Source organism: Seriola dumerili, unplaced genomic scaffold (genome assembly GCF_002260705.1).
Source record: "Seriola dumerili isolate Sdu_G_001 unplaced genomic scaffold, Sdu_1.0 BDQW01000449.1, whole genome shotgun sequence".
NCBI classification, from domain to species: domain Eukaryota; kingdom Metazoa; phylum Chordata; class Actinopteri; order Carangiformes; family Carangidae; genus Seriola; species Seriola dumerili.
In genome coordinates, this window is record NW_019174704.1 from 8,135,090 (window position 1) to 8,150,568 (window position 15,479).

Below are 15,479 nucleotides of genomic sequence, written 5' to 3' on the forward strand. Positions count from 1 at the left end.
AGCTGACAATCAGGTCACTTTATTGTTTGTTTGGATTCTTGGCGAGTAGCTTGTGTATCCTGGTTACCAATGTTTTACTTTAGTGGAAAACCTCTCAATGCTGCTGCCTCAGTGCTGGCCTGGTGTTGGCCTGCTATTTGACACCAGTGTGTTCTCACTGCTCTGCTGACCTGTCAGTTAAACACAGTGAATGTCCTTTATACTGTCATGTCTACTGGTGGCTTTGGATGGGATGAGCAAATTGCTCTCAGTCTGATCAGTCATTATTCTTCTGGATCTGGTACATGGGTCTGTCCTCATTTCTTTCCTGTATTATAGTTTTATGTCTGTATTATTCACCAAATAGGTACAAGGGACTGATTTGATACATTACAAATGGCACACACTCGTTCATGCGCTATGGACAGTTTGGCTCCATTGTAATATTCAAAACAAGACAAAAGTAAAGTGAAGTTATATACAGGAAAGAAGCAAACAACATTTTTAAACATACATATAAAACTTCATAAACAAAAATCTCAGAAACTTAACATATCATTCCACATTCAGTTTGCTTCAACTTCATTATCATTGCCATCAGTTATGAAACACAATCACACAGGTTGTAAACAAGCCAAACAACAGTTTCAACAGAGGTCATACTGAAAGTCAGACAGTGATAATGGCTCATTGCACAGGAAAGCAGTTTGGGTCATAATATTTCCTTCACCTTTGTTTTCTCATCCAACCTGGAGGCTTGTTTCTAACCTGCCTGAGTGCTGACTGGGGGTACATTGTTTACCATGTTCACCATCTGGGTTTAATGTGTTAACATACTAACATTTGCTAATTAGCACTAAACACAAGTACAGCTGAGGCTGATGGAAAGTCATTTACTTTACAGGTAGTTGGTATATAACCAAAATATTGGACATGTTACAATTTTGACCTGATGATGTCCCTAAATGAAAAGTCAGAAGATCATTAATATCAGTACAATTAATCCTTTGGGTGCCATGATTATCTGTAGCAGATGTTGTGGTTCACCCAGCAGTGAGATATTTCAATCTGAACATCTCAACTAAAGGCTGAAGAAGACAACAACAGAACTGCCCAATAGAGGGAGGTTGTATGCGAATCTGTGTGTTTATTTTATTTTCCAATCCTCCACCTCCCTGTCCTGCTCTGTTTTTTATTTGTTTTTCTCTGGGTTTCTGTCTACTTCTGTTTTGAATCATTTCTCCTTTCTTCCCACATTCCCTCCTCCTTTCTTATATTTACGCTTCCTGCATTTTTCCCCCTTTCTATCATCTTCTGCTCCTTCTCTTTTATCTCCTCTTTATTTCTGCCTCTTCCTCTGTCTCTCCAACTCTGCCAGCGACAGATGTGGCTGGAGGTATTATATTTTTGAGGTGGGAGGGTTGGGGAGGGGTAACCGAGGTCCCATACAGGACAGGGAACGGGCTGGCGCTGGGCCAAAGTTGGGCTCTGACACAAAACGCCTGCTTATTGTCAGAACAAAGGAGTTGCAAGCTTTTCTCTTGCTCCGTCATTCTCTTCAAAAATGCAAGAGTCTTCAGATTCTTGGCCCTCTGACTGCCTTCTCTCAGCTCCTCCTGTCTTCCTCCCCTCTTTTCTCTCTACTGTGTTTTTTTCCTGTTTTTGAAGATAATCACTGTAATCTAAATCAGTCTGTTGAGCAGCAGCAAACTAAACTGTTCACTGGAGACACCTCACAGACACAAAGCCTGGATTTATGTGCTGTAAGCATGATAAGTGTGTTGCCTGTAATCGGTCCAGATCTGTATTTGTTTAGACACTAAAGAATAGAATAATAATATGTTAATGTACCAGATCCTTCCAACTCAGAGGGTCAGCAGAGGTCTCACTTACTATATGTGGTAAATGGACTGCACTTTTATAGCACTTTTCTATTCTTATTGACCAATCAATGCCCTTTACACTACAAGCCACATTCACCCATTCACACACACATTCCTACAGCGCTTTCTACTATTCATACAGCACTTTTACCATACATACACACACTCATACACTGATGGAACAACCATCAGAGGCAATTTGGGGTTCAGTATCTTCCCCAAGGACACTTCGACATGCGGACTGGAGGAGCCTGGGATCAAACCATCGACCTTGTGATTATTGCTCTCCTCTACTATAATATGGTTGCACCTCTGTTAACAGTTAACTCTGTAACAGTGCTTTATGAAGACCCTGGTGTGTTTGATACTTGGAGTTGACGATTTAGTCCTATCTGAAGGAGAATCAGCACAGCACCATTACCATGATGTAAATATTTCCCTCTCTCTGTGTGTGTAGCTGAAGAAGAAGCAGGTTTACGTGGAGAAGGTGGAGAGGATGCAGCAGGCTCTGGCTCAGCTGCAGGCGGCCTGTGAGAAGAGAGAACAACTCGAGCATCGACTCCGTACAAGACTGGAAAGAGAGTTGGAGTCACTACGCATGCAGCAGGTAAAACACCAGGCCTGTGCTGACTGGCGATCATATACAGACTATCTATAAAACGTATTTATGAATTTTATACAAATCCTCATCAGTCTGCTGTGGTAACACTAGTATCTTTCCAAATCTGTGTAGCCTATCATACAGGCTCATTAAAGTATAGTCTGTGTATCAGGACCTGGGAACATCTGACAAACGGAGTGTTTCAGTCCAGCTGTTTTCATGTACATTTTCTAATTGCACAAGAAAAATGGTGTAGTAATGGTGTGGTGAATGTTTTTTGTGACACACTTTGAACCCCTTAATACTCATCAGTCATGGTTTGAGTGTCACCGCCCGTCTTGAGTACTGTTCCCATGTTCATCCCATTATGGCCACAGTTTACCATCATCTAATGACTTCCAGCAGGACAATGCTCCATGTCACAAAGCAAAAGTCTCAAACTGCTTTCATGAACATGATGTGAGTTCAGTGAACTTCAGCGGCCTCCCCAGTCTCCAGACCTGAATCCAGTAGAACACCTCTGGGATGTGGCAGCATGAATGTGCAGCTGACAAATCTGCAGAACTGATGTGATGCAGGTCAGACTCTTGACACAGGAGGATGGTGAACACCTCGATCTGTTCTGCGTTTTCTGTGGCGTTTAATTACAGATTTAAAAACAGTTTGATGAGTAGAACTTGATGTTGATAAGTAAGGTGAAAGCAGTTAGATGTCAGTCGATGCCTGTCCTCAGACGGACTGCACTCTTCTCCCGGTTTCAGTGGCTGGACAGAGACATAAAATTCCTTCATTTAGCTGGAGAGATTATAAATAAAAAGCACTTTCTCATTTCAAGGAAAATAAGGGTTGTAACAAATCTGCAGAAATGATGTGATGCAATCATGTCAACATGGAGCTGAATCTCAGAGGGAATCTGTGAAATTTGGTGTGAACTTGTTCCAGAGTTTAGAGCAGAACCTTTTCCAACTCATGGCCACTTTAAAATCTCAACAACAAAAAAAAAACGAAATCCAACCCCATAACAATACGAGGGCCAATAATATGTTCTCAGAGCAATTTTTATTTTAATGATAATTAAGGACTGAACAGAAAGCAGAGGAAGCTCAATTTTTCTTTTTTGTTTGATCACTTGTAGATTCGCATCTATCTCTTGACTCTCTTTCCTTTTAGTTATTCCTGTTGCTAACCAGCTACCCATTTTAATAATCCAGTTTTTGCTATGGATGTAATCTTTTAGCACACAATCAGACTGTGATAGCAAACTGAGATAGCAAACAAACAACAATCAGACTGAGATAGCAAACAAGTTTAAGTCATGTTGTTGCTGGCGTCAAAGTGGTCCTGCAACAACATAAAAGATCCTATCATTGTCTTATCAGTGATAGGCCTTAATACATGAAAACATTTTAATGTTTTTGAAGATTGTTTCATTTTAAAACATTTAAAAATATTGTTTATATATATTTTTTGACCTGAAGGTGACCTTGTACAATTCGCTCTTCTTCATCTTCCTCTTAGGGTGTTTGATGAGCAAAGTCAGAGCTGCAGGCAAGAGACTGAAGTGTGGGTGGAGATAAAGTCACGGCTAATCAGGCAAAGTCATTTTAAGGCCATGAAGGTATTTTTTCATGGAAAAAACTTCTAAATATGTAATTTTGTGGAACGGAGATGAGTTTTATGGGGTTAATCAATGCAAGGAGAGGACCTTTTAACATTTCTGACAGCCAGCAATCTTGTTAACAGATTTCTCTTTTCTTTTTCATTTTTCAAGTTTCAGCTCCTGGTTTAGCTATCCAGGCCACAAACGTTACTGGTTTGTTATACTTTCACAGCATAATTTTTGGCTGCAGCAGCAGCTGGTTTCAGCTGTCCTCTACCTGCTGAGCAGCAAACAGGAGACAGACACAGTCAAGCCAGCAGCTGGTGAACATAGTGGCAGTTAAACAGCCAGATATTTCTTTCAGGGGTTGTCTTTCATTGTTGTGTTCACAGCCTGTTCCAGTTGCACCCAAAAAGCCAATCTGTTACTGTTATTTGTACACCCGTTCCTTGTCTGGACTGACCATGGGCCAGCGCATGATCTGTCAATGTCCATGAGTAAGTGAGCGAGCGAGCGAGTGAGTTTAAAGAGTGATCAAGTTCCAAGTCACTTGAGTGGTGGACTTTTCCCATTGGCCGTTGCTCTTTCAATGATTTTGATTTGATGGTTTCTGTTACGTCATCACGGAGTGTTTATAGTGAATACGCAACAGTTTTCAACTACCACATTTCCTCAAATAGTGACTGGGGCATTTGTTTAACTCACCTGTATAAGGTAAGAGGTTTTTATTTGTAACTTCCTCTGTTGACATGTATAATTGGTCATTCAGGTATTTTTTGTAGGATTCCTCGTTCTAATCTGCTCCTGTTTGCCCTGTTAATGTTTCTGCATTATATGTTAATACACACACTTCCTGTTACTGTTTCAAATTCTCTCCCAGCGTCAGGGAGGCTCTCAAAGCAGTGGTGTGGTCCCGTCTGAGTACAACGCCACAGTGCTGATGGAGCACCTCAGGGAGAAGGAGGAGCGGATTCTGGCTCTGGAGGCTGACATGACCAAGTGGGAGCAAAAGTACTTGGAGGAGAGTGTGATGAGGCAGTTTGCCCTAGATGCCGCAGCCTCTGTTGCCACTCAGAGGTACATCTGCATGTTATAGTTAGTGTGTTGTTATTGGCAGTTCATTCTGTGAGGCCTCATGGAAGAACCAGTTGTACAAACTGATTAGTTCTTAAGGGGGCAGGTATAAGTGATTTAGGAGAATTTGTGGTATTCACCAATTTTCTATTAGGTTTGAATGAGATTCAGAGGTGGTCCAGAGAACAGAGGGGGAAACACACTCATTTGACTAAAGAATAATAGTGGGTTAATCTGAATGAATTTAGAGACAAATATGATATTAATTAATTAATTAATTTTATTCATTTATTTTATTAAAATGAATCAAAATTGATTTTAAATGAATAAAAATTATGATGTACTTGATGCAAAATTAATATTATGTTCACGGTATTATCATCATAGCTAGCCAATTGACAGAGACATTTGAATCAGGGTCTTTATGCATTGTCATTCCCTTGCATTTGACAGTGTAATATCACCTGCTGTAGGGTATAATTGTCTCTAGTCTATATATATGTATCTCAGTGATTGTTGTCCCCTCGCATATTAGTCATGGACCTCTGTGCTTTAGAAAGCTTCTAACTTCATGTAGTCTGGATAGTTATTCCTCTTTATTTCCATCGCAGTACAGCGCTGCTCTGATGACTCAACACTGACAGATGTACTCGTATTATTTTGAATAGTTTTCGGTCCTGCAACTACGACTACAACTACTGACTGCTGACTACTGATTTGTAGCAGGCAGCACCCTGTATGTGGCAATTTTAATGCAAATAAGTAAGTCATGTACAGGTGGTATTCATTAGTCTGAGAGAAGTGATTTATGACAAGTTTTTCAATCAAGAGAGTTTGGTGAATCCAACTTGGAAGCCTCACAGAAAAAAGTATGAGAATCTGAGGACAAGAATATAAAAATGTTCTCGGGTGAAGCCAGTTGTTTCAGACACTGATGTCTCTCAAATGTTCATAAGCTAATGGTAAAATGGCTTGGCTTGAACAATGGGATGGAGCCTGGATGAGCAAATACCTCAACTGAGACACATGTGTGTCAAGACTCATCAGAATTAATGTTCCCTTATAGGAAAAATAGAAGTGAAATTAGAATTCAGCAGCAATAAATTCTATTTGCGACATCATTGGCTTTTTATATTTTATTATTTAAATTATTTATTTTGTTGTGGATGAGCTATTTCTGGACAGTGTTGTCTAATGGAGGCTCTTTCCTGTTTCGCAGGGATACATCGGCAGCGGTAATAAGCCACTCTCCCAGCAGCAGCTACGACACGTCCGTGGAGGCTCGAATTCAGAAAGAAGAAGAGGAGATTCTCATGGCTAATCGACGCTGTCTGGACATGGAAAGCAGGTAAAGCTCTCTCCACATACATGCAGCGTCCCTTAGACCTGTCGTCGGGTGGCAGCCTGATAAATATTCCTTTTAGTTTGGACGATTATTCCTTCTAGTTTGGACGATTATCTCATGAAGTTTCCCAGTGATTAGTTTTTGTTTTCTGGTTGTGGCTTAAGTTTCTTCCATGTGTTTTGAGAACTGTATTTCCAGGTGTAAACAAACAAACAAAGAAAAGATGTTGTTATCATCCATAATTCACTGTGGACTGACTAGCGGGTATAGTGGTTCAAAGACATGCTACAGCACACATGTGGATTTCATTCTCAGCCTGCTTTCACAACAGTTCCAATTAACTCTGGTGTCTTTGCTGGTTTGGACAACTGGACAGAGACCAACTGAGGGGGATTTCAGTCAGTTTCCGATGAAATTTTTCTTTGTGGTGTGAAAGCAAAGCAGATCAATCACAGGGCTGTGTGATTCTGGCAGGAATTCAGAAGTTAAACTGCTATTGAATCCATCTGTCGATTGTGAACTGTCAGGAAAAAAGATCTAATAGGCATCCTGTAAAAGCAAATCATTCAGTAAATGTTTCCCCGACCCATCAGAAAGTGAAAAGGGGTTTAAACAGAGGTGTTTTGCAGTTTTTCATTAAAAACTTAGTGATCACATTAATGTTAATTAGATGCCTCTTCTTCATCATTGTGACACTAGAGGAGGTAAACAAAAACATTAGGCACTGTTATGTGCCGCTGTTGTTGGTCTCTCCACCTTTGGTTCTAACGGTGCAGGGTGACATCACCAAAACTGCTTAATGGATTAATTATTTGTCAGTCCATAGGACTTCATGTTTACTGGTTTGTCTATAAGAAGCCAGTGTGAACATGAAGTGGACCAGAACTAAAAGGCAACAATGAGTATTTTTTTAATCCTTAATCAAATAAACTGAAGTCCAGATGTGACAGCACACATGTAGCTCACAGGTGCTCACTGTCCTGCAGTAACTGTGGCTCCTATCTGGTCCAGGATAAAGAATCTCCATGCCCAGATCATAGAGAAGGATGCCATGATCAAGGTGCTCCACCAGCGCTCGAGGAAGGAGCCCATCAAGTCAGACCTGCCATCTGCCATGAGGCCTTCCAAGTCTCTGATGTCCATCTCTAACACTGGCTCTGGTGGTTCAGGATTGCTCTCTCACAGCCTGGGACTCAGCAGTTCACCCATCACCGAAGAACGCAAAGACACCAGCTGGAAAGGCAGTCTGGGTAAGAACCAGCAGTCGTTACAGCTAAGGCAGAGTGTTTACCACGTGTGACACAGCAGCTGAAATGGTACTATGGTTGAGAAATGGTGATAGACAGTCACTTGTCACTACTGTCAGCATTTTTGATAATTATTTCTTCTCATGGTTGTCCAGGGGTTCTACTGGGTCCAGAGTTTCGCACAGAGTCTCTCAGGACGGAGTCAATCTCATCATCCCCCTCCCCAGTGCTTCCTTCCACTCCAATGACTGCAGGCCACTCGAAGACGGGCAGCAGGGACAGCTGCACGCAGACCGAAAAGGGCCAGAATCAGGACACCAGCAAGCCCAGCACTCCAGCACTTCAGAGCATGACATTGCCTGCCCGCCTGTCCAGTCCCAGCCCTGTCTACATCCCTGATCGCATAGCAGGTCAGCTCTCACTGTCTGTCAGACATGTCTGTCCAAGCTCAGGGATGTGTAAGGCTCTAATCACAATTCAAATTCCTAGAGAAATTTTGAATGTGCCTGCTGCTTCGTGCGTGTACTTCACTCCTCTTGTTTCAATCTGTATAAAGGGCGTTACTTTCAGTTTCAATCATGTCGTAGAGACTTATCCTGACACTGACCTCAGTCCCTGCAGTTGTCCCTCAAAAAGCCTTTTGAAGCTGTCACGACTGGCCAAAATAACCTCACACTGATGGTTTCAAACCCAAAATTTGTCCCCACAACCACAGCAAGACATGTATACACACATGTAGATGCCCTAACAGAAGTTGATCTGCATTAAAGCTATACCCCTATGTCCCCATATAGACGGTAGCTTCTATTATAGGTCATGTGGTCAAGCCCTAACACCTGACATCTCTCAGGATTGTTTTTACTGCTCTGTATGTTCACTGCTCTATATCCTTGTGTGACTAACCTACAAGACTAGAAGTTCACAAAACAGACAGATTGGATCATCAGAATCTGACATTTTTTCATCTCTGTGTAGATGTGGCAGTGTTTCATAGCAGCACCCTGGAGCGGAGGCTCCCTGTCCAGTCCCACCCACAGCAACATCCCCCCCCCTCAACCCCATCCAGCCAACAGGAAGTGGACAACGATATGGTGGAGATCCTCATCTGACCCAGTGACCTCTGGAAAAAAACTATCCATCTAAAAGAATATATCAGTTTCATCACAGTAAATGCAGTGACAGACGTGTAATTCATCACACCTGTAGCTGTTTCTGTGTTGACAGACCCACACCAAGACACATTTTCAAACTCTTATGTTTACATGTGTGCTCATTCAGACACTTCCAGCCTGACCAGAGTTTTTACACATTTCTTTCATTCCTTCACTGAATCACTGTTTATCATCAAGGTAGGAAAACCCAGAAATCATTTTCCTAAATGTGTGTCTTTAATATGAAGTGGAAGTTCATAGCTTCATATTTATTTTCCTGGTGCCTTTGGCTTTTGTGATGGTGATGGATTCAACTTCGGTGACTTGTGTTTGAAGTTGAATCAAAGTAAAGTATTTTCGAGTATTTCAAGTAAAAGCTGACATAATTAACACTCATGAGATGGGGAATTTAAAAAAGAGTAGACTAAGCTGAAAGCCAAAATCTTATTAAAATTGATCATAGAGTACAAACACATCCACACCCACACCCACATATACAAATGTATTTTTTACTTTTACATTTAAGGTGAAGGATTTCTCTTTTTGTTTGACTTGCTGTGGTTGGTGACAAATGCTTTGTTTAAATGCACTAGTTTTTGACATGGGGGGTTAAGTGTCATTGTTTCTGTGTGTGCAGACTAATAATGACCATATCGCAGCACAAGTGGCATTTCAGCAGATTTGGTAGGTTTTAGCATGTAGCATTTTTCCCTACCACCATGTGAGCAAATGAAGATTAAAAAACTGGGGACAAGGATTTAGCCATAAGAGAAAGCAGCTTGTTACTGGACATGTGATAGAGATCTGTAAACTCCCCTGTGCAGTGTTGCTGGAGGCCGGTTAGCTCCAATTTGACCAAATGTCTTGGCTACCTTTTTTGTTGCATTTATTGCACTAATTATTTTTTATGTGTTTCTTTATTGCTATATTACTTTAAGACTTCTGACATTAGATATTGTATTTATGTGTAATGTTTTTATACTGTAGTTAGACACAGCACTTGGGTAATCAGAAATGATGTAAACTATAAAACATTATTAACTGTATATATAGAGTATTTACGTTGTATATGTACTGTAATGGCCTGTGTTACTGTGTGCCGCGGAGGGATCTGAGAGCTGAACCTTACAGCTGTGTTACATATCCAGAGTTATTGAGTTAGTGAGCTGGTGAGAGTCTGACAGTGTTTTGGCTGCCTGTATGACCCCACTGGCTGAGGTCAATCTCAAGTAGCAGAAAGTAATACAGTATTTCTTTTCCCATGCTTGAACACAGATTTATTTTTTAGTATGATGCACATGATATCATAAAATTGACAGACGTACATGTTAATGTGAATATTCAAATTTCCAGCCACTTGTGTTACCATACCAACCTCCCACCTGACTTGGTAGAAGATCAAGATAAACCAGGAAAATTATTTCCAGACACCATTTGACTGACTTGAGGCCTGATTTGTCACTGTTATGCAATGCTGGACAAAGTCTGCTCTTCCCTTGGCATATTAAATATGATTTGGTCAGTTACCAGGCTAGGACAAGTTTGCATTACTTTACACTATGCATAGTGGAGTGTTGACCAAGGGTCAATGGATTTGTGTTCATCCCTGTAGATAAAATCCTGAACTCAAGAATAGCACCATCTTAAAAAGGGGTCACATGTTCAGTGTTCAATCAGAGCAAACAACAAGCGATCCAGTCATTTCAAGATATTAGCATGAACTGTATAGTTTAATGGACTGTACATAATCTATCTATGAAGTTTTGTGGTGGTGACAGGCATTAAACCTGCTCCAGGCTGCAGCAGCAACTTAAAAAAACTCCACCGAAAATCCACAAAGTCAAGAATCACTCATCCTTTAAAAAATCAATAGTTTTTTAACGTATGTAATTAAATATTACATTTCCAGTGAAGTTTATAGTTAGATTCAAGATACCCACTGAAAGCCAAAAACTTTGGACCAAAGAAGCTCAGAATGGTCAGAGGTCAGACCAGTTCATCAGAAGAATGTCATCAGGAAAGCACTGATATGTTGTAATTGAATATATAGCCATAACATTATGACCACCTGCCTTAATATTGTGTAGATTCTACCTTTTGCCGCCAAAACAGCTCTGACCCGTAGAAGCATGGACTCCACAAGAACTCTGAAGGTGTGCTATGGTATCTGGCACCAAGACGTTAGCATCAGATCCTTGAAGTCCTGTAAGTTGTGAGGTGGGGCTTCCATGGATCACACTTTTTTGTCCAGCACATCTCACAGATGCTCGATTGGATTGAGATCTGGGGAATTTGTGGGGACAAGTCAACACGTTGTGTTCCTCAAACCATTCCTGAATCATTTTTGCCGTGTGGCAGGACGCATTATCCTGCTGAAAGAGGCCACATCCGTTAGGGAATACCGTTTCCATGAAGGAGTGCACTTGGTCTGCAACAATGTCTAGGTAGGTGGTACGTGTCAAAGTAACATCCACATGAATGGCAGGACCCAAGGTTTCCAAGCAGAGCATTGACCAAAGCATCACACTGCCCCCGCCAGCTTGCCTTCTTCCCATAGTGCATCTCGAGTGCCAGCTCGAGTTCTGATGTTCACGTGCCCATTGTAGGCGCTTTCGGCCGTGGACAAGGGTCAGCAATTTGTGCTATAGTAGCTCTTCTGTGGTATCGGACAACACAGGCTATCCTTCGCTCCCCACGGACATCAATGACCCTTAAGCGCCCATGACTCTCTCGCCGGTTCACTGGTTGTCCTTCCTTAGGCCACTTTTGGTAGGTACTAACCACTGCAGACCGGGGAACACCCGACCAGGCCTGTAGTTTTGGAGATGCTCTGGCCCGGTCATCTAGCCATCACAATTTGACCCTTGTCACAGTCGCTCAGATCCTTACCCTCACCCATTTTGCCTGCTTCAAACACATCAACTTTGAGAACTAAATGTTCACTTGCTGCCTATTATAGCCCACCCACTGACAGGTGCCATTGTAACTAGCTAATCAATGTTATTCACTTCACCTGTCAGTGGTCACAATGTTATGGCTGATCAGTGTACGTGACATTTGAGCAGAGTATAAGGATTTAGACCACTACTTCATCTCATCAGCCAAAATGATTGGTGTCATTTTTCTCCATTACAGAAATCAACAATCTTCTTGTGTGAAATCATTTGAAAATCAAGATGCTTTGCTTCCTGGCACAGGACATGCAGCACTCTGTATTTTGACTGAAAAATGTTTATAGCTGTCAACACAGTTCACTGTTGTCCTCTTTATCTATTGCTTTTTTTCATCACCAGCACAATAAGTGTCCTTTATAGAGGTACTGTAAAATACCTGTCTGAGCGTTGTCACTTGTCTTGTTGGGCTCAGCTGAAACTTGAAGACAATGGACCCTGTGAGAATTATAAGGCCTCAGGTGACATCAGTGCAGCTCTCTGATGGTAGACTGCAACCTTCATGAAGCCATCCTTTAAGAAGCTTGCTTTCTTGCTGCAAAAACTAGCACTTATTTTAGTGCCAAAGCAGCAAAATTGAATTGACTCTTCTGTTGCTGGTGTTCCCTTCAACAAACACATTTCACTGAATGTTCTGACTGAATATTTTGGGTAAAGGCCAACCAGACCAGAACATTTCAAAATAATAATAATAATAATAATAATAATATATCTTTTCATAGTTAGTTGTGGAAGATGAAATGCCAAATAATGAAAGGACAGTTGGGATCAGTTGGGTTCTTTGTCTCATTGTCTAACACAGGGAGTTTAAAAAGCTTCAATGAACATCACATAATGAGCTGGAAAATACAGACAGCTCTCATCAGACCTACAATAGTAGGTAGTTTCAGGGAGGACTAAGAAAACTAACATCTTTACATTTGAGAAGTTGGTACCAGTGAACATTTATGGTATGCTTATTATTATGTAAACAAATCAATTAACAACAACTTTCAAAATGGTTGCAATTAATTTCCATTCAATGAATAGTTTTCAGTCCTGCAGGGTGTTTCCACAAGGCACATTGAAAATTACTATAGGTAAGGAAATGTTCTTGCACTTACATGAACTGCTTTATGTTATGTTGGCATTTATCCTTTAAAGCAATATGTGGTGTTAGCATGAGGTTAGTAACAATGTAACACACCCATACTGTGTCTGTTTCTGAATCAGAAGTGTCCATTTATTGTGCAGTGCTGATGATGTGTCCATCTTGTTTTTAACCATCTGAAAAATTTGGACTTAAACATTTTCTAATGTACAGGTGTTACTGATTTTGAGTAACTGTTTTTGTGTAAGGATGTAAAACTTTGAAGCCATTTTCTTGGTTCCTACAACCTTTACAGTTACTCCTAAAAAACTCAAATCATGATACAAGTGCCTCTACACCTGACATGATACAAATGACTGTTATTTTGTGACCATGTAGAAAATCTGAGGTGCAGGAGCTGTGTTTGTCTTTACCAGGAACTTGTTTATGTTTCTGTACTGGCAGCATTGTTGTCTGTTAGCATGTAGACAATCTTCATCTGTCATCCACTGCACTCGCTTAGTGTACATAATCTGACAAATGCCTTGCAAAGAAAAGCTCAATTCAAACTGTTATGAGATCTCCGCTAGAGGACTGATGGCTCAAATGGATACACAGAAACTCTAAAGGTGGAGCAGTAAAAATGTCAATGTCTGTATTGTAGTGATTCTTGTTTAAGGCTATGTGTTTTCAGTCTGTTCATATACATACTGCTTAATTTGTCATTGCTGTACAATCACAGTTCACATAAAAGCAATTTCTGATTAATCATCTGTTTACAACATTCATCTCGTAGTTTCTTGTCATATGGTATGAAGTCATTTAGTTTTCTTTCTGTATTCCTTTTCTGACAAAATCCAAAATAACCAATTGTTTGTTATATAATATAAATGAGTTAAGTTGGGATTAACTTAATTCTTTTGTTAAATAAATTAATGCAGAGACTGGTTGTTCCTGGTGTTTAGTTACATATACATGAGCTCACTTACTGCTCAGTGCATATTAGTCACTATATTACACAAAGGGAAACATATGAAAGAACTTTATGGCTGTAATTAACACATGCTTTCTGTTCTAGTCACTAAGTGATCCACACCTCTGATTGATCATGCTGCCCTGTCAACCAACATGGGTTCATTTTAGTGACTTCTTCTCTCTTTGTTCAGTGTGATGGAACCAACCCAACAATCACAACCTCCTGCCCAGCATTTGGTCTCATATGCACTGTAATCAGATGTTAGTTTTTTCATAAAAAACATTTCACAGAGCATTGAATTTTAATATAAAATCTACTTTTATTAAATCAACAAACAGTAATAATGGCAGAGCTTTGATAAAAATAAATAGACAAACTCTGCCAGTGATGGTGACATGAGTAATATTTTTAACAAACTCACAAATGGCATCTTGAGTGTGTAGATCAAAACCCTCACACAAGAACTTCATCTTAACCAATCAAACTAACACAGCAGACAGAAAATCACACATCTCCAAATAGTTTTGTGTTATTCACTAGAACTCATGTATTTTTTTAAATGAAGACAATTAAAATAAATGAATGTCCCTAAATTCTTCAGTCCAAACAGTGTAATCAACCTATAAACAGATTACACAGCATAAACAAATCAACGCAAACTACACAAACTAGATTAAATGTTAATTAAATGTTATTTTACATTGTATTTATCTTTTGTGTGGAGTTGTGACGGACAGTGATGATCATAGCTGAACACAACAATAGAATGTCTGTGAGGTCAGTACACCTTACATTTGCGTACTACATTACAATTATTAGCTCTGACAGGCATGTGTCTAAATACATAACTAGCATCAATTCATGGACACTTACTGTATGTATGAGACTAATTTCAGGCTGTAACTGACAGGACTGTACTCAATATGCCTGGTACTAGTGTTTCCAAATACGACGTGTGTAAGTGTGTGTACACACTTGTTTGGCTGTTCTTGGGAGAACCCACTTTTGACAAGTAAAGGGAGGCTACTTTTACTAACTGAGGTCATTTAGTCCAAGTCTCAGGGGTTATTCTCAGGTTACAGGTTGGCAGAGACATGTTTGACATTAGGTTCAAGTTGAGGAGGGAAACAGCAGGGCTAGTAGTGTGATACACCCTCCATAACACCATTCTGTGACAAATTTTGTAAGCAGATGTAGGAAGTGCTGAAGACATTTGATAAATTACATCTCCCAAAATGCCTCAACAATGCCTCTGCATTCAATAAAATATTCATTTGTAGGAGAAACGAGACATGAGGACAGTGATGGCAACAGTCAGTTTCCTCAGTCAAAAACCTTGAGCATTGCCTCAAGAAACCCAAACTGTCCTACAGCTGCAGTGCATTCTGGTCGTTTTCCTGTTGCTGTGGATGTGTAAACTTGTCTCTGCACCACTACAATTCATTTCTACCTGCATTAGTGACTGTTGGAAGCCCCTTCCCCAGTGCTTCTCAATTAATGATTGACATTTTAAATTGCTAATTTTCTGATGAAAAGATAAAGCAATAATAACCAAAACAGAAGAACAAAACACTCTGACATGAAAAAAATGACCAAGAAATGC

The 15,479-nt window shown here is 40.3% G+C and overlaps 1 protein-coding gene across 2 annotated transcripts in view; it reads left to right on the top strand.

Moving 5' to 3' along the window:
- LOC111234366 (angiomotin-like) overlaps window positions 1-13,836 on the top strand; it is a 40,308-nt gene extending 26,472 nt beyond the window's left edge. For both annotated transcript variants that reach the window (XM_022762413.1, XM_022762414.1), the window contains exons 9-14: window positions 2,320-2,469; window positions 4,944-5,140; window positions 6,357-6,485; window positions 7,494-7,732; window positions 7,885-8,139; window positions 8,705-13,836. In XM_022762413.1, the coding sequence (XP_022618134.1) occupies window positions 2,320-2,469; window positions 4,944-5,140; window positions 6,357-6,485; window positions 7,494-7,732; window positions 7,885-8,139; window positions 8,705-8,838 (1,104 nt within the window). In that variant the 3' untranslated portion in view covers window positions 8,839-13,836. The remainder of the gene's footprint in view (window positions 1-2,319; window positions 2,470-4,943; window positions 5,141-6,356; window positions 6,486-7,493; window positions 7,733-7,884; window positions 8,140-8,704) is intronic.
- Window positions 13,837-15,479: the final 1,643 nt, after the last annotated feature.